Source organism: Opisthocomus hoazin, chromosome Z, assembly GCF_030867145.1.
Source record: "Opisthocomus hoazin isolate bOpiHoa1 chromosome Z, bOpiHoa1.hap1, whole genome shotgun sequence".
NCBI lineage: Eukaryota > Metazoa > Chordata > Aves > Opisthocomiformes > Opisthocomidae > Opisthocomus > Opisthocomus hoazin.
In genome coordinates this window covers 87,594,224-87,612,645 of record NC_134454.1, presented here as the reverse complement: position 1 = coordinate 87,612,645, position 18,422 = coordinate 87,594,224, and the positions used below count along the sequence as shown (strand labels likewise).

The following is an 18,422-nucleotide window of genomic DNA, read 5'->3' as shown; positions in this document are numbered from 1 at the left end:
TTGGCCACTGCTGTGTGCCGCAGCTGTGATGTGCAGCCTGGACAGCAGCCCTGCTGCCCCACCAGCTTCACCCCGTGATGAAGGACATGGACACTGGGGACTTCCCAGCCATAGCGGGAGGTCAGCAGGACCGGGAGCTCTGGAATATGACCTACTGTTTGCCCCAAGGTTTGAGAGCAAGGTGCCTCCACCAAAATAATTCAATTTGGGGTCATTTGGAGGGTTTTTTTACCCCCTCAAAGAAATGAAGCGTTGCATTCTAGTGGAGTTAAAAAAAAATAAATAAGCAAACTAACATAAAATATGCTGCTAAATCTTTAAGTCACCTTGTTGCCCCCTGCCAAGTTGAGACTGAACCTTGGTGATCAGTTCCATTTCTGAGGTCTTTCCTCCTCGAAGCACTTGGCTGCTCCAGAGGCACTCACCATTCGGATGCCATCACCAAGGCTGATGTGGCAAGAAAAATAAAAATTCAGTACTGTATAAAGACCAACTACCCGAGAGCTTCTTGACAAGTATGGATGTGACCACAAATAAGAGGAAGAGCCACCACTAGAGCAGCTCACTGTCCCCGCACAGCTCTGCCCTGATCGGAGAGCCCATGCTAGCTCAGTCAGATGGGAGAACCAGCCTTGCCTTTAATGAGCACTTTAATGAGCTGCCCATTGCTCTCCTGCCACTCTGCTGATCTACCTGGAGAAGCTCATGATGCTGTCACGCTTGAGAGCCTTCTACTAGACCTATGCCTATCTCCTTCAACAATCTGGAGTGCAACCACGTGCCTGGAAAGGTCTCGCAAGCTACAGCTCACCCATTATTATGTCCACAGAAAAATAAAATTGTATTTTCCCCTCTGACTTTCCTCTTTTCCCTGATGGGAGCAAGGCTGGAGACATCCCCACCACGGGAACATCCACACTTTGGGAGTCTCTAGGCTGATGACGGATTCAGCTCCCACGAGAGCGGTGAGGAGGATGAAGCAGCTTACAAGGTCCCTTTCCTTCCTTCCCCCGGCACGGAGAGCAGTTATCTGGGGATGTGGTAACATCCGAACATCTCACACACATGGGCAAGTGGAATTCTCCTCTCTCAGGCAGCAAAAACACTATTACAGCCACAAGGAAACAAACTGCAAAGAGCTTAAGTAACTTGCCCAGAGTTACAGTTGCTGGCAGAACCTTGCAGTTAAAAAGAATTTTCTTGGTCTCAGTCCAGTGCCTTCACCAAAACCCACCCTTTTTCCTACAGCTCTCATCAAGAGGGAACGTGTCCCCTTCAATCAGGCTGGCTTCCACCAGGGTTACTCCAGCGAGCCCCAGGGTATGTGAGTGCTTACTGCTTGCTTTGATAAGAAGTGATCAGGAAAAGAAAACCAGAAACAAAAATTCTTGGTTATTTCTTATACAAATTTGGGGTACAAGGTGGGAAAATGAACATCTTCGGGAGACAACCGGTAATTCCTTCCTAAGCCATCCCTTAAGACATGGCTAGATAAAAGCAGGTGACCTATGTAAAAGCCCATCCTCACTTCTTGTCCCACACAGAGCCCTAAAAATATGAAATACTTAAGTTTCCTGAAGGTTCACACAGAAACTGTAATTCCATGCAGACACCAATGGTCTGGAGTCCAACCACATTTAGCTGCTTAATTTGAGATGCCACTAAAAGAGGTCTAATTCAAGGGTTCACCCTTCAGCTCTTTCATTATTATTAATTTTTCACTGCAAATAAAACCTCACCATCTTTAAAAGCAGCATCCCTAGCACTGTCATAAAAAACCCCAGCAGCTCCTATGTTTCAGGGCAGGCAACAGAGAGAAGTTAAAATCCCATTTCCACAACCGGAAGATAGATTTGGTTGTGGCAACCAAGGATCTTAATGCAAAAATTATACATGGGCTGCCACGAGAATTAGCAGCTACTGTCACAGAATCCTAGAATAGTTTGGGTTGGAAGGGACCTTCAAGATCATCTTGTTCCAACCCCCCTGCCATCAGCAGGGACATCTTCCACCAGACCAGGCTGCTCAGAGCTCCATCCAACCTGGCCTTGAGCACTGCCAGGGAGGGGGCAGCCACAGCTTCTCTGGGCAACCTGGGCCAGGGTTTCACCACCCTCATGGGGAAGAATTTCTTCCTAATATCCAATCTAAATCTGCCCTCTTTTAGCTTAGAGCCGTTCCCCCTTGTCCTGTCCCTACACACCCTTGTGAAAAGCCCCTCTCCATCCTTCCTGTCGGCCCCTTCAGGCACTGGCAGCGGCTCTAAGGTCACCCCAGAGCCTTCTCTTCTCCAGGCTGAACAGCCCCAGCTCCCTCAGCCTGCCCTTGTAGGAGAGGTGCTCCAGCCCTCGGAGCATCTTCATGGCCTCCTCTGGCCCCACTCCAACACATCCATGTCCTTCTTTTGTTGGGGGCTCCAGAGCTGGATGCAGGACTCCAGGTGGGGTCTCAGGAGAGCAGAGTAAAGGGGCAGAATCCCCTCCCTCGACCCACTGCCCACGCTGCTATTGATGCAGCCCAGGACACGGTTGGCTTTCTGGGCTGCAAGCGCACACTGATGGCTCATGTTGAGCTTCTCATCCAGCAGTATGCGCAAGTCCTTCTCCTCAGGGCTGCAACCTCATCTGGTTCCAAGACCCCAACACGGGCAGGGACCCCTTCCACCAGACCAGGGTGCTCAAAGCCCCATTCAACCTGGCCTTGAACACTGCCAGTGAGGGGGCATCAACATTTTTGGGCAACGTGTTCCAGTGCCTCACCACCCTCAGAGTGAAGAATTTCTTCCTTATGTCCAATCTACATCTACTCTTGCTCAGTTTAAGACCATTGCCCCTTGTACTGCCACTCCAGGCCTTGGTACAAAGTCTCTCGCAGTCTTTTTATAAGCTCCCTTTACATACTGCAAGGCTGCTCTAAGGTCTCCCTGAAGCCTTCTCTTCCCCAGGCTGAACAGCCACAACTCTCTTAGCATTTCCTCACAGGAGAGCTGTTCCAGCGCTCTGACCATGTCCATGGCCTCCTCTGGACTCGCTCCAGCAGGTCCACATCTTTTGTGAACAGGGGACCCTAGAGCTGGATGCAGGACTCCAGGTGAGGTCTCTGGGAGCAGAGCAGGAGAATAACCTCCCTCAACCTGCTGGCCACGCTGCTTGTGATGCAACCAAGGATATGCTTGGTGTTCTGGGCTGCACGCGCACACTGCCAGCTCATGTTGAATTTGTCACCCACTGGTGTCCCCAAGTCCTTTTCTGAAGGGCTGCTCCCAACCCATCCATTCCCCATTCTGTGTTGATACTGGGCATTGTCCCGACCCAGGTGCAGGACCTTGCACTTGGCCTTGTGGAACTTCATGAAGTTCACCTAGAAAAGCAAGATCCTCCCTGCTGAACTTGGGGACATTGTTTTTTGCATGCTGGGGTGCACGGGGCAGGGGACAGGAGAAGCAGGCACCCCTGGCAACTGGCAGGAGAGCACCTTGACCTCGTTGCTCCAACAACTTCTCCCAGTTTAAAGGAAAAACAAAGGCTTAGGGAGGCAGAACCTCATTTGTAAGCAATTAATAGACTTCAGCACGAAACAAGAGACAAAACGACCTGCAACTAAACTTCTCTGCATGCTTGAGGAGGTCACAGTCCTGGAGAAACCCAGCCTGGACTCTGCCTTTCTCCCAAGCATCATACCCCCAGCCTGGCTTTGCCACGCACTCTCATTCGTCATTAAGCTAACATTAAGGCTTAATGCGAAGTGGCCTAGGGATCTCTGCCCAGGATCAGTCTCCCTTGCACCTCATATAAAGAGACAAAGACCCAAATCAGAGCAGCAGACCCCTCCAGCAGCTCACACACATCTCAGCTGTCTAATCATGGCCATACTCTTACCCTTACGACCCTTCAGTCTTCTTATTCTTATTTTATCCTCATGATCAGTATGTAAATGGCCTCTAACCTAAATATTGTACCCTAGCGGGAGCCCAGCAAGGTAGGAAAGCACCTCTATCACAAACGGAAGATCATGGCAGCCTTACAAGCCCAAGGGCACGGACTGGAGTTCACCACCCCTTGCACCACGAGCTCCTTATCCCTTCGGCAGTTCACATCTTCAGCACGCATCTGGCACACCGTGGTTCAGCAGGTTCCATTTCTCCTTCTGTTGGATCTAAACCGTCCACTTTAGGAACAAACCTAATGAGGACCATGTCATTCCTAATGACAACACCAAGCCACATCCCCGCTAAAAGTATCCCTCTGTTTGCTGGGTATTCTCATTCTCTGAAACACAGCAATTTCCTCCTCTGACGTAGCAACCATGAAGCAAGCAAACAGACTATTACACATATTAGAATGCCCACAAAACTCACACTTTTGGGGTACATTTGGGGCTTTTGATTGACCTTTTGGTCTTGGTTGTTTCACGGACACACCTGTGCATACGGACAGGAGCACATCTCATAACCGAGCATCCCCCTCACTGCAGCCCCTGAAGCTCTTCGCTGTACCTCCAGGATTTTTTCAACCCAGTGAAGCAGTTTGGGATGGAGAGAGGCACCACACCAATCACATGTTCTTCATTTATAAATGGGAACCCTGAAGAAGTCAAAAAGCTTCAGGGCACGCACCCTGAGACCACGGAAAAACAAAACACAGTCGGCAGAAGATCTCTACCAACTGGTTGGAGACCTCCTATCTGGCTGAACGAGCAAGCTGCCCCAAATTCAGTCTTTCATTATGTCCTGCTTTCCACCTCAACTCTTGAAAAGCTGCTTCAGCAGCTGGATGTGCATCCGCAACCCAGGCGACAAGCCATCGGCATCCCCCAGCCCCTCTCCCACCCCACGCTGTGCCCTTCGCCCACCTGCGAGACGTGGGACTGCGTCTTCTCGCTCTCGCCGTCCCCCTCCGTTTTATCCGTCAGCAGCCCCTGGACCTGGTACTCCAGGACGTAGCTGTCGATGAAACGCTCCAGCTCCTCGATCTCCTGAGAGCGGCTGCTCCCTGCCTCCGAGGAGGCCGATGCCACCGATGAGTTCTCCATCCCTTCAGGAGAGATGTCAAGAACGAAGTGGGCCTGAGAAAGCGAAATAAAAAAAGGCAAGAAATTACTTCCCAGTAATTATAATAAGCTTAAAAAAACAGTAGCCAAAGCCGTGTTACCAGAGGCAGGATGCTTTTGCTGTACATCCAATAACATTTATAATAATCCTAAGTGGTCACACCTAGTTTCCATGTATATACAAACAAATAAAAAAGTCCCACTTCTGTAATATTCCTACAACTAAGGACAACAACGGACATTTTGCCTATCCTCCTTCTTCAAGCCCAAACTACTGAAAACCTCCAGACATATGCACGAGAGAAGAACAAAATGAAAAAGCTTAATTTAAAAAGCCCACGGCATTAGCCGTGCTGGATAAGGGTGATAAGCTGGGGATGATGGACAAGGGTGTGAAGAAGATGATAATCGAAAAGCTTCTCCAGGATGGCAGCAGTGAACGATGCCGAGTCAACGGCGCGACTGCAAATGCTCCAGCGAGGAGGTTTGCACGTGGAGGTGAAACAGAGACCACACCAGAACCTGTTTTGAAGATCTTTTTCTCTCTCTACAGGAGAATGGCTGGAGAGCAGACACGGGGCCTTTACGACGTTTTGAAGATAAAGCATCCTCAGGATGCAAACGGACTCTGGGAAACCAACAGACAGCCCAGCCATGGCCCAAACCTTCAGAGACGGGAGCCTGAATCACTAAATGTTCTGTATGTAGGTTTTTAATGTGTTCTTCCCAGGTAAAATCAAAATACAGAGCAGAGGAGGAAGCAAAGGCTGGGAAAATCCAAACAGACATATGCACCAAACAAAGTCATTAACTTTAAGGCTTGATTCACAATCACAGAGTCACAGAATGGTAGGGTTTGGAAGGGACCTCTGTGGGTCACCCAGTCCAACCCTCCTGCCCAAGCAGGGTCACCCAGAGCAGGCTGCACAGGACCACGTCCAGGCGGGTCTTGAATATCTCCAGAGAAGGAGACTCCACAGCCTCCCTGGGCAGCCTGGGCCAGGGCTCCGTCACCCTCAGAGGGAAGAAGTTCTTCCTCCTGTTCAGCTGGAATTTCCTCTGCTTCAGTTTGTGCCCATTGCCCCTTGTCCTGTCGCTGGGCACCACTGAAAAGAGTCTGGCCCCAACCTCCTGACACCCACCCTGCAGATATTTGTAAGTATATATTAGGTCCCCTCGCAGCCTTCTCTTCTCCAGGCTGAACAAGCCCAGCTCCCTCAGCCTCTCCTCGTAGGAGAGATGCTCCAGTCCTCTCATCATCCTCGTAGCCCTCCACTGGACTCTCTCCAGTAGCTCCTCATCTTCCTTGAAGTGGGGAGCCCAGAACTGGACACAGGACTCCAGATGGGGCCTCACAAGGGCAGAGTAGAGGGGGAAAAGAACCTCCCTCGACCTGCTGGCCACACTCCTCCTAATGCGCCCCAGGATGCCATTGGCCTTCTTGGCAGCCAGGGCACACTGCTGGCTCATGGTCACCCTGTCGTCCCCCAGGACACCCAGGTCCCTCTCCACAGGGCTGCTCTCCAGCAGGTCAGCCCCAGCCTGTACTGGTGCATGGGGTTGTTCCTCCCCAGGTGCAGGACCCTGCATTTGGCTTTGTTGAACCTCATCAGGTTCCTCTCTGCCCAACTTCAGCTACCCAAGCGTCCCAACATCCCGGGTTATCCCTCCCTCCAGTGTCCACTCCAGGAGCACAGCCTCCTCCTAAATATGTATATCTAGATTATGGCTAGCAGAATACAAAGCCATTATCCGGGGGCTTATGTTGCCAACCCTAATAGGATAGTCTTGTTTAGGGCGCAGATCATCGGGGAATTAAGTGTCCTGCTGCAAAACAAAGCCAGATCCCTCTACATCCCCAGCACCTTTCCAAAGTCTACACACGAGAATGGATACACCACGACACATGGATCTCTTCAATTGATGCAAGAGACTGAACTCAAATGACTTCCACCTCCTCTGATCCACACAGTGAATTACAAACCTTAGCAAACCCCGCAGTCGTCCCTTAGCCAGAGAATGAACACATAAGGACATCAACAGATCATCTGAAGATTTGCATCTAAAGAAGAAAAGCAGATGAAACCTCAAATGCAGCATTGCTAGCAAGGGCAGCTCTAACGATGTCCAGGTGGATGCTCCCGTGATCGCTATGTGCACCTACTCTGTGCACCCACCCCAGACAACACGCTCCTTTGAAAGCTGGCCAAAACTGATGTCCAGCAACAGACAGGACATCCCCTTCATGTCGCTGAAATGCCACCTTCTCTGGCACAGAACAGGGCAGCTCCACAAACCACACCATCACCAGGGACAGAAATGCAAGATACACTCCATAGGTAAGCAAAAGACACAGAGAAGTCCTCCTGTGGTGTCCTGAGATGGAAACGCCACCAGGAGACCTTCATTCTGATGAAAATGGCCATGGATGCTTCTTCAAGTGAGACTTGGGCTTACAAGACTGCTCCATGCATGCACAATAAACCTGATGCTCTGGGGAAATGCTGGATTTCACGTGTGCATGCTCAAATCGAGGACCAGCATGGCTGGGATGGGCAATCGCCGTTGAAGGAAGCGCTGCAGGTTGAACGCATCGCTGCTGTGTTTCCTGGGAGGTCTCTACTCAAGGTACTGACCCAAGCAGGAGTAACTCAGTTTGCAAACATGAGCTGAACCCACAGCAGCAAGAACAAGAAGAACAGCGACCCAAACTAAGTATTTTCCATGCAACATAAAGCCTCTGGGACTCATTGCTGTGGGAGATGGGACCACTCTGGGGGTCTCACACTCCTCCTTTGGCCATCAGAGTCAGGCGCTGGCTCCGAGTTCACCACAAGCTCCTCATCCCCCATCTGGAGAACATGGGGCGAGTGATGAGGAGGTGGCTCAGCATCCCCATTGTCCCCCACCTAACCACTGTGGAGGGAGCTTGGACCAACCCTTCTCCTCCTTCCTATTTCTCCACGGCTGAATGTCATTCACAGCTTAAAGAAACCACAACTCCTGTACCTGGGCTGGGCATGTCTGCACATGAGTTAAGCTTCGGATCAGTGTCTCGTGGTAAGACTCATACCTCTCCTTCCCTGTGGTTGGGAAAAGACATGGGAGCTCCTACCACATTGCAGGACATCAAGACTTCATCCCCCACCCTCTCCTTCACCAGGAACTGGTATTTACAGTCTGTTTTGAGACAAGTATAAAATTACCAAGCAAATTCTGAGTGAGTCACATGCCATCCGGAAGAGAAGATGCAAAAAAATAATCTGTTCCCAGCTCGTGTAATTTCCAGCTCCTGAACCATTTCTCATCTGTCACTTCTGAACAATTGTGGCTTCATTTGGAAACTGCCGAGAACGAGCAGTTCTGGCCTAAGGATTTCATCTGCTCAAGGAATTATTCCCAAATGTGCCCGGACTGTCAAAAAGGCTCATTATGTAGATCAATATCCCACATTAACTCCTCAACAAAAATCATGTGGCATATTAAAAAGGAGAAAGGCAAAAATAGAAAAGAAAAAGAAAAAAAAAAGAGGAGCCTCAGAGAGCATGGAGTCCTGGAGGAGGGCTTGCTTCTCCCCTTTTAGCTAATTAGTGCCAATTACCAAATGGAAAGCACCAATTATTAAATAGAAAGTGCTAAAGAAAGAGCTGGGAGAATGAGCAGCTGCAATGAGTCTTGGAGGGCACGATGGCATGGGGAGGTGACCACAGAATCACACAATGGTCGGGGTTGGAAGGGCCCTCTGTGGGTCATCTAGTCCAACCCCCTGCAGAAGCAGGGTCATCCAGAGCAGGCTGCACAGGACCGCGTCCAGGCGGGTCTTGAATATCTCCAGAGAAGGAGACTCCACAACCTCCCTGGGCAGCCTGGGCCAGGGCTCCGTCACCCTCAGAGGGAAGAAGTTCTTCCTCATCTTCAGCTGGAGCTTCCTCTGCTTCAGTTTGTGCCCGTTGCCCCTTGTCCTGTCACTGGGCACCACTGGAAAGAGTCTGGCCCCGTCCTCCTGACACCCACCCTGCAGATATTTAGAGGCATTTCTAAGGTCCCCTCTCAGCCTTCTCTTCTCCAGGCTGAACAAGCCCAGCTCCCTCAGCCTCTCCTCGCAGGAGAGATGTTCCAGTCCCCTCATCATCCTCGTAGCCCTCCACTGGACTCTCTCCAGTAGCTCTTCATCTTTCTTGAACTAGGGAGCCCAGAACTGGACAGAATACTCCAGATGAGGCCTCACTAGGGCAGTGTAGAGGCGAAGGAGAACCTCCCTCGACCTGCTGGCCACACTCCTCCTAATGCACCCCAGGATCCCATTGGCCTTCTTGGCAGCCAGGGCACACTGCTGGCTCATGGTCATCCTGTCGTCCACCAGGACACCCAGGTCCCTCTCCACAGAGCTGCTCTCCAGCAGGTCAGCCCCAAGCCTGTACTGGTGCATGGGGTTGTTTCTCCCCAGGTGCAGGACCCTGCATTTGCCCTTGTTGAACCTCATCAGGTTCCTCTCTGCCAAACTTTCCAGCCTATCCAGGTCACGCTGAATGGCAGCATAGCCTTCCGGTGTGTCTACCACACCTCCCAGTTTGGTGTCATCAGCAAACTTGCTGATGGTACATTCTAACTCTTCATCCAGGTCGTTGATGAAGAAGTTAAACAAGGCTGGGGCCAGTACTGACCCCTGAGGGACACCACTAGTTACCGGCCTCCAACTAGACTCAGCGCCGCTGACGACAACCCTCTGAGTTCTGCCAGTTCTAAGCAGCCTCACCCATTTGAGATGAGTCTCTCCCAATTATCATGCAACTGCCTTCCCCAGCCTGCCCAGAGATGTCCCAACGCTCAGGTGAGGGTTGTTTTGGTCACCATCCTCTAGAAACCGCTATGGTGGCCCTTCCTCCTTGGCAGGAGGCACCGTGGGAAAGGAAGCAGCCACCTAGATCCAGACCAATTTAAGTCCACCCACAAAGGTTTAGTCTCCATACTAATGTTAAACCTTCTCTTCCTTTCCAAAACTAACCCTTTCCATGAGGAAGGCTGTGCGGGCTGGATGGTCTCATGCTCTTCTTGGTGCTGCATGTCAGGAAACCTCTGTGCCTGGAGCAGGTTTCCCACCTCGCCTCGCCCTCCAAACATGTACAAACAAGAGGTTTTCAAACAAAAATCCAAGTCCACGCTGGAGCATCAAAGCAGCTGATGCCTTCCCAAACCAAGTAAACACATGTTCTTGAGAGCTCTTCAGAGAGTGGTGATCCCTTGCATCTGTGTTGGCAGAGGGCCTACGACCAAGGAGTCCCAGACCCCAGACATGCTCCTTAACAATAATTAATAAAGATCAACCTCAAATCTGTATTTTTTTTCCTCTTCCCCTCTTCTTTCCCTGCTTTGCCAAAGCACAAAGTCTATAAATTTTGGGGGTCTGAAAATTACCTTCCAAACCCTTCCTAGGAAGCCCATGCTGTGCTCATTACTATACCCATAAAACATGGAGTCACCAGCAGAAGCAGTCAAGAGATGTGTAAACTGCTCATTATAACTTAGTAATTATCAGCAGTACTGTAATGTATAATTATTATTAATAGCTGTTGTTTTAAAGAGTGATCTAAATGGGGTTCTTGCTTTAGCAAGATCATACAGTTTATGCCAATCATACAGTTTTACCTTTAATCAGCAAATAAACTCCATAAGAACAAGCATTTTTCATGACATTTGTGCATTCATCCAGTAGACAGAGGGTGTAAGCAGCACCAACACAACAGACCAGCCCGCCCTGCAGCCCTGCCCATGGCTCACGGTGTCAAGCCCAACACGTACCCCATCTCCAATAGGTGTCTGGGCTTGTGCTGAACTTGAAGAACCAAGTAGCGAGTCTCACAGGTGAAGAGCAGCAATGGAGAAGGAACATAGTTTGGATCAGATGGGTGGGATGTAACAGCACAGGGGAACTTGCAACCAAAATGATATATGAGAAGGAAGGTAGGTCCATGGTGAGAAGACAGACATGCAGGGACAGGAATGCATTTCCATCAGCTCACTGTGACCCGAGCGTGAGTACCTCACGCGTACGTCCTCCCCCAGGGCAGAAGCTCCAGCTACCCTCTCTCCAGTACACCACAGCAAAGCTTCTCCAAAACCTGGACCGCAGCAGCCCAGCCGTGCCAAGGCAGCACTGCAGGGCCACCACACACAGCTCTTCCCCGAGGATGGGACCCACCTGTGGCCCAGCCATCCCAAGGGAGCAGGGACTCCAGCCCCATAACAGCATCATTCCCTAAAGTGAGGAGTGGGGGTCTTCTGGTCCAAAACATGCTGACATGGCAATCTCGTCAGCGAGACTGCTGCCCATGAAGAGATCTTCCTAAAACCTGGCCCAGGTTGCCCAGAGAAGCTGTGGCTGCCCCCTCCCTGGCAGGGTTCAAGGCCAGGTTGGATGGAGCTGTGAGCACCCTGGTCTGGTGGAAGATGTCCCTGCTGATGGCAGGGGGGTTGGAACCAGATGATCTTTAAGGTCCCTTCCAACCCAAACCATTCTATGATTCTATGATCCTACAAACCACACACGTTCTCACCCCTACCCAAGGTCCAACTTAGTCGGGCATCATCAAAGGAAATGAAACAAACAGGCTGCTTCTGCCATTTTTTTGCTTCCATTGGATGGATGCTGAAAACCTAAAATGCCTTCTCACACACGACAAGTTTGTTTGAAGGTTGTGGCCTTCAAAGACAAGACAGCCAGGAGCACCATGCTATCACATGCACCCAAACAACGAAAGCTGGAAGTGGATTTACCCTACAACTCCACTGCCAGGAATTAATGCAAACACCCAGGGGAGATGATCGGAAAATATCTCTGAAATACAGAGTTCAGGCAAAACTGCTTAAGCCAGGATTCTCCAGATTCAGGCACCTGTATCAACGTCCAGTTATCAAAAGGTCCAACGACCACCAAATCCCAGTGAACAGCAAGCGCCCAGCCCACATTTCTAACTACCTGGCCTCAGCTGTTAACATATGGGTTTAAATGACTCACTTGAGGCATCCCAGTTGGAAAACTCATGTCTCTTCCTTACTTATCCTCCAGTTAAATGCTGAAAAAGTTCTCGTGCCAATCCTCTGCTCCTCTGCGATTCCAACGCCAGGCAGGAGGAACGCAGAGCAGAGCCTCTCTCTGCAGCAGATTTATTGCCCAGAAATGCCATCGCAGCCGCCGGAGAGGCTGTGACGGGCTCCAGAGCTACCCTGACAGCTCACTGAAAACCTTCCTCTTGCCATATGAGATTTATCATCCCGGGTTTTGCTACGAACAAGAAATGCTTCCTATAAAAGGCAGCTGCGGTGCAAATTCTTCACGTACCAACGCAGCCATCTCCTTCCAGAGCCTTCTGTGGTATGACGTCCAGCGTCCCTCTCGCATTTGCTCTCCCTGGGGAAGTTTATAACAAATAAACTTGAAACACTGCGGTGATCCAGCAGGTCCCTACTGCTCTGAGACACCTGGGACATGAACCAAGAAGGCACCCAGCAGCCCACAGACATATTTACCTGTGCCTGCATGGGATGATGGTAAAACCAAACTGAAGAGACCCTCAGTGAGACCCAGGGAAAGAGTCCAGCCCAGCTCCAACCAGCAGACACCACGTCCTGCCCCATGAGCAACCAACATCAATTTTTACATCTCTTGCCCAGCCTCCAAAACCCACCCTATTGCTCTCCACTCCCTACAGTGAAGACCTGTTGGACGTCACCTCTTGGTGAGATGACAGCCTCTTCTGCTGGGTGCCTCTCTAGGGCTGGACAGAGAGGAACAGCCCAGGGTCAAACCCTCCATCACCACCTCCCTCTCACCGCCTGCTCACAGTCTTCTCCAAGCCGGCCTTTCTGAAGCCGCTGCCAGTGTGGATGGGGAAGGAGGTCCCTTCAGCTCCACACCTGGGAGGTGAGGAACACTTTGACCGCACAGCCCAGCTGGTGCAGGACAACTCTCCAACTTCTCGTCTGCTTCTCATCAGCGTCTTCAGGTCAGGTGAAACCATCTGTGAGCTTTAATTCTGCAAATAACCATCTGCCAGCTAAGGCCCTGGCAGAAGTACGGGCAGAAGGACCTTTGACCGTTGGCGTTTGGGGTTTGAACTCCTGCCTGCCATCCACATGGCCGTGGACGGCAGACAGCCGGCTCGCTTCCCAGCATCTCCTTCTAACGAGCTCCTTCAGCAGCAATATTTTCTCTCTCCTAATCCAGCCGATTTCCAACAACAAGTAATTAGCAGTGTGTCTTTCTAAAGCGGTGAGAGCATCTCGGGGAATGAGAGGAGCAGTTTATCTTTATTGCCGGCGGCCAGCTTTCGTATCCAGCAAGCCGCAGGAACAGTTACTATGGAAAACGAAAGCAATCCAGACGAACCACGACTCCCCCCACCCGGGTATCACCACGTCTCTATGAGCACAGACGAAGCGTCGCGGCTATCTTGCGGATTTGCTGCTCCAGAGCCGGTATTTTTCCCAGATTCCAAAACATCAAGCGCAGCAACGTAAATTATTCTATCCTGGATCCGACCCTCTTTGAATTAAGACGTAAACACCTTCGAAAACCGCATCGAGCGACTGCTGCCGGCGCCAGCCTTGGGCGTTTCAGATACTGATGCATCCACGGCTGGCTGAGCTTTTTACATATTCCATCACCCCTCCAGTCTCAGGTCTGGCTTCTGGTGGTGCAGAAAAGCCCAAGCGACTGGACAGGAGCCCAGCGTCTGCCACGCTGCAGTGCCATCCACGAGCCTGGCGTGCCACAGAGTGGGCGAATGGCACGGCACGTCGAAACAGGGCCGTTAAAATAAACACAGAAATAAACTGGGGGGAGGTGGGGGGGAGAAAAAAAAGGAGAGCACTTGTAGGCAACCAAGTGCAAAAGGCCACAGAATCCAACCCAAAACATCCGCCTTGACACAGTGATCCAGCATGGAAGGGAGAGAAATATCCAGAAAGTCAGAAATCCCTCGTTCTCAGCCAGACAATAATTTATTACGTAGCTTGCTTCGCTGCAATAAGGATTTTTTTGTGGTTGGGAGGTGGATTAGGTGGATTTGTTTTTTTCTTTTTAAGCAAAACCAAAGCCTCGTCGCCTTTAGCAACACAACAAGCAGGTTGCAGTGAGGCGGGTGTCGGTCTCTTCTCCCAAGTAACCAGCAATAGGATGAGAGGAAATGGCCTCAAGTTGCATGAGAGGAGGTTTAGGCTGGATATTAGAAAAAAGTTCTTTACTGAAAGAGCGGTCAGACATTGGACCAGGCTGCCCAGGGCAGTGGTGGAGTCCCCATCCCTGGAGGGGTTCAAAAAACATGTAGATGTGGCACTTGGGGACATGGTTTAGCAGGCATGGTGGTGTTGGGGTGATGGTCGGACTTCATGATCTCAGAGGTCTTTTCCAACCTTAATGGTTCCATGAATCTATGAAATCTGTGCATGCGGTTGGAGTGGTTTCCCACCAGATGGGCTTCCTTGCCTGGGGGGGAAAATGTTACCTTTGGCTTGTGACGGATGTTGCCAAGAAAAAGAAAGGAAAAACCAGCATGTAACTAAGAAAACCACTGCCTGAACTTCAGGAGGTGAATGGAAGTGGGCTTGTGGGGCATCTGATGGATGTTGGTCCCACCCCACGGTGGGATGCTCCACTACATGGGATGCCAGGGCAAGGAGTCTACTGGAACATCACCCTGCCTGCAGCACAACAGCAATCCCCTGACTTTTATACAAATCCGATACACGGAAATACATCAGCATTTCTAGAAATCAAAGCTGAAACAGGTCATTAAAAAACCCGCAGCCACCAACCCCTGAATCCAGAACAGCCTGAGTTTTACAACCTATTTATACATCGGCTGATACAACAATCTGTGACTTCAGTTAGCTATCATCCATTTTCACATTCCCCTGCTTCTACTAAAAACTAATGGAACAAGAGCCCATGTTACATCTTCTCCTTGTTATTTTTCACCTTTCCTAAGGCAACTTCGCCAAATAAAAATATTTGAAGAAATTGCAAAAAAAAACCACAACAAAGCAGATTTTAGACACGCTCCATAATCTCCTCTTCAGAGCTGCAGTGTTTCTGCTCTGAGAGCGCACGGCATTGCACCGGTGGGCTGGGTAGGACGTGACGGCTGCAGGAGTTACGCTAGAAGACATGAACAAAGGATGCTCTCCTGCCAGGAGAGCTCGCACACGTACCCTGTGCACACGCGCGTGCCCCACTACGATGCACGCAGTCGGTAGCAATCCTCAGGCAACCAACGCCTGTATCGTGTCCAGCTCCTCCGCAATCCCAGGGGATGAGTCCTGATCCCACAGGAAGCAGCAGCCAGGGTGCAAAAAAAAAAAAGCAGGCAGACAGCACAGCCCACGTCCTAAATAAAAGCATTTTAACAACCAGCTGGATCCGTACGCTTTGCAATCGCACGCTTTGGCCGCATGGCCGCCACATACCGCCTTTTACAAATCACCAAAGGGAAACCATTATCAGAAAAGAGATCTTTTCTTTCCAGGCACCCAGGCAACATAATGGGCACTTGGGTTGTGAAAAGCCCTGTAATCCTAAAAGACACATCCAACTCTAAGTTGAGACGCCAACCCGCTGAAGGAACCCATCTGGTCGGGAGGGATGGGGCGGGAGCGGCATCCCCTGGTCAGCAGCAGGGCAGGCGCGGAGGGAGCTTAATCCCTGTTAAACCATGCCCGCAGTTTGCTGGCAAAGGGCATTTTTGTGCCCGTACGCCGGCTTTTAGCGGCATTCAGAGGACGTAGCTCGGCCGCCAGCCAAAACGCATGGATGGAGGGGATGTTATGCTGGGAGGAGCCAGCTGGTCCTCTCCTCCTGGGAATCACAGAACGGTTTGGGTGGGAAGGGACCTTTGAAAGCCATCCAGTCCAACCACCTTGCCATGAGCAGGGACATCTTCAACCAGATCAGGTTGCTCAGAGCCCCGTCCAACCTGGCCTGGGATGCTTCCAGGGATGGGGCATCTCCCACCCCTATGGGCAACCTCTGCCAGGGTTTCACCACCCTCATCGTAAACAATTTCTTTCTTATACTTAGTCTGAATCTCCCCTCTTTCAGTTTAAAACTGTCACCGCTTGTCCTATTACTACAGGCTCTGCTAAAAAGCCTGTCCCCATCTTTCTTCTAAGCACCCCTTCAGGCACTGGCAGCTGCTCTGAGGTCTCCCTGGAGCCTTCTCTTCCCCAGGCTGAACAGCCCCAGCTCTCCCAGCCTTTCCTCCCAGCAGAGGGGTTCCAGCCCTCGGATCATTGCTGGGGCCTCCTCTGGCCCCGCTCCCACAGCTCCAGCTCTGTCCTGTGCTGAGGGCTCCAGAACTGGGCACAGGACTCCCGGGGGATCTCAGCAGAGCAGAGGGGCAGAATCCCCTCCCTTGCCCTGTGCCCACGCTACTGGGGATGCAGCCCAGGGCACGGTTGGCCTGCTGAGCTGCCAGCACACGTTGCCGGGTCATGTTGACGTTCTCATCAACCAGCACCCCTAAGTCCTTCTCCTCAGGGCTGCTCTCATCCTTTCTCCAGGATGAGAGAATGGATTGAGAGTAGCCTGTACTTGTCCTTGGGATTGCCCCGACCCATGTGCAGGACGCTGCACCTGGCCTTCTTGAACCTCATGAGGTTCACATCCTCACGGAATCCCCCACCGATCGCTTTCCTTCATCGTGGCTTTCTCTTGTTTAGAAATGAAGCTCTTCTGTGCGATAAGGCTGGAGGCAGGACAGTCTCAGGTGCCCCCCATATTCAGGGTCTTTGAAAGGTGAAATGGGAATGAGGAAGCAAGATGCTTTTTTCAGCATCAGCCACCTTCTGCACCATCAGCAATGGAGAAAAGCAAATCATCCCTGGATTCCTGCTGCTCCGGTCAAGGGGAAAAATCGTTCCCAGACTCGGATCTGATAACTTGCGGACCTGGGTTACACAAGCAAGACAAAGAAGTAGATTTCAAGGAGAGACAACTCCCTACAGCCCAAGGTTGGCTCATTCATAGGGGACCTCCAGTGTCTTCTCCCTAACACAAGCTGTTCAGCTGGAACTGGGAAGAAAAATCATGCATAAACCTCTGCCATTTTTCAGAGGAAAGGGAATATGAACAACTTACTGTCCTGATTTCAGCTGGGATAGAGTTAATTTTCCTCTCTGAGCTAGTTCAACTCATCTGAAAGACTCCATGCACAGATTAAGTATATCCAGAGATTTTTCTGAATCTTTAATTACCTTCAGTGGTAAAAAAAAAACCCTAAAAAAACCCACTCAACAACACCCACAAACAAACAAGATTTCCAAACCCTGCCTCTGGATCCTGGACCCCCACTCCTCCACCACGTTCAAATCTTCAAGTTCTAAAATAAGCAGCAGATTGGCTTCTACATCACAGCCACCCCAGGAGCATCAGTCGTGGACCCTATCAGTTCCCATACAGGCAGCAGCCACAGCATGGCCATCGATGAGATGGTCTAAATATTCTAGTGGAAAACACCAAGAATTGGGGAAACTGGCAATTCTGTACATGCAGAAGGAAAAGAAGTCCCTTCCTCGTAACAATTCTGGTCTAATAATAATAAATTAAGAGGTGGTGAAGCAAACGAAACCCTGGGGAAGCACAAGGGGACAGGGAACTCTGCAGGGACGGTGTTCAACACCACGTGAGCAGGTCCACCATGGCACAGAGCTGCTCAAGGAAAGAGGGCATCAGTGTCATGAGAGCTAAGATTTCCAGGGCTGCTGTCCCCGCTTCTGGCTCCTTCCAGATTTCAATCTACGAATACAAGAGCTGAAGCTGCTTGCAAGGACAGGAAAAAAGTCACGAGCATCATCTCTCATGTCCCATCTACTTGTTGAACCTTCTGCTTGGGAAAGAAGGACATGGCCCAGCACATAGCCCAGCAAGATGTCCAACCCTTGCACAATTAAGGACAGGTTTTTGACCCAGGACTGAGCTGGTTGCCAAAGCTTTCCCTTCCCCCAGGGCTGGAGACGGTGTCCTCCTTAGCTCCTGCTCCTGGATACGTGGACAGGACGTGGTCCAGACAGCAGGTTTCCATCCAGCAAAGTAACTGCATTTCAGAGGAGTGATTCTCACTCCAACCAGAGGGACCATCTGAATTAAAGTCAGGTCCCTGAGACTGCTGTGGACAAAGGGCACCATCTAAGACAGCTCTCACAGCTTGGGAAGATGCCCTTGCAGACCCTAAATCCATTTTTCAGCTTACAAGGATCTCCTGCACGTTCTCCCACGTAGTTTCCCATCGCATTTAGAACAGCAAACGTGATACCCAGCCGAACCCAGGGTTTGCACTGGGCTTCCAATAGCTGCCCCGAGAAGGGACATGAGCGAGTGC

General features: G+C 50.8%; 1 protein-coding gene across 7 annotated transcripts in view; it reads right to left on the bottom strand.

Moving 5' to 3' along the window:
* The window catches only part of LOC142358832 (CBP80/20-dependent translation initiation factor-like), a 156,402-nt gene that overhangs the window by 119,961 nt on the left and 18,019 nt on the right, over positions 1 to 18,422 (bottom strand). For all 7 annotated transcript variants that reach the window (XM_075410981.1, XM_075410980.1, XM_075410983.1 and 4 more), the window contains exon 2: positions 4,852 to 5,064. In XM_075410981.1, coding sequence (XP_075267096.1) covers positions 4,852 to 5,031 — 180 coding nt within the window. In that variant the 5' untranslated portion in view covers positions 5,032 to 5,064. The remainder of the gene's footprint in view (positions 1 to 4,851; positions 5,065 to 18,422) is intronic.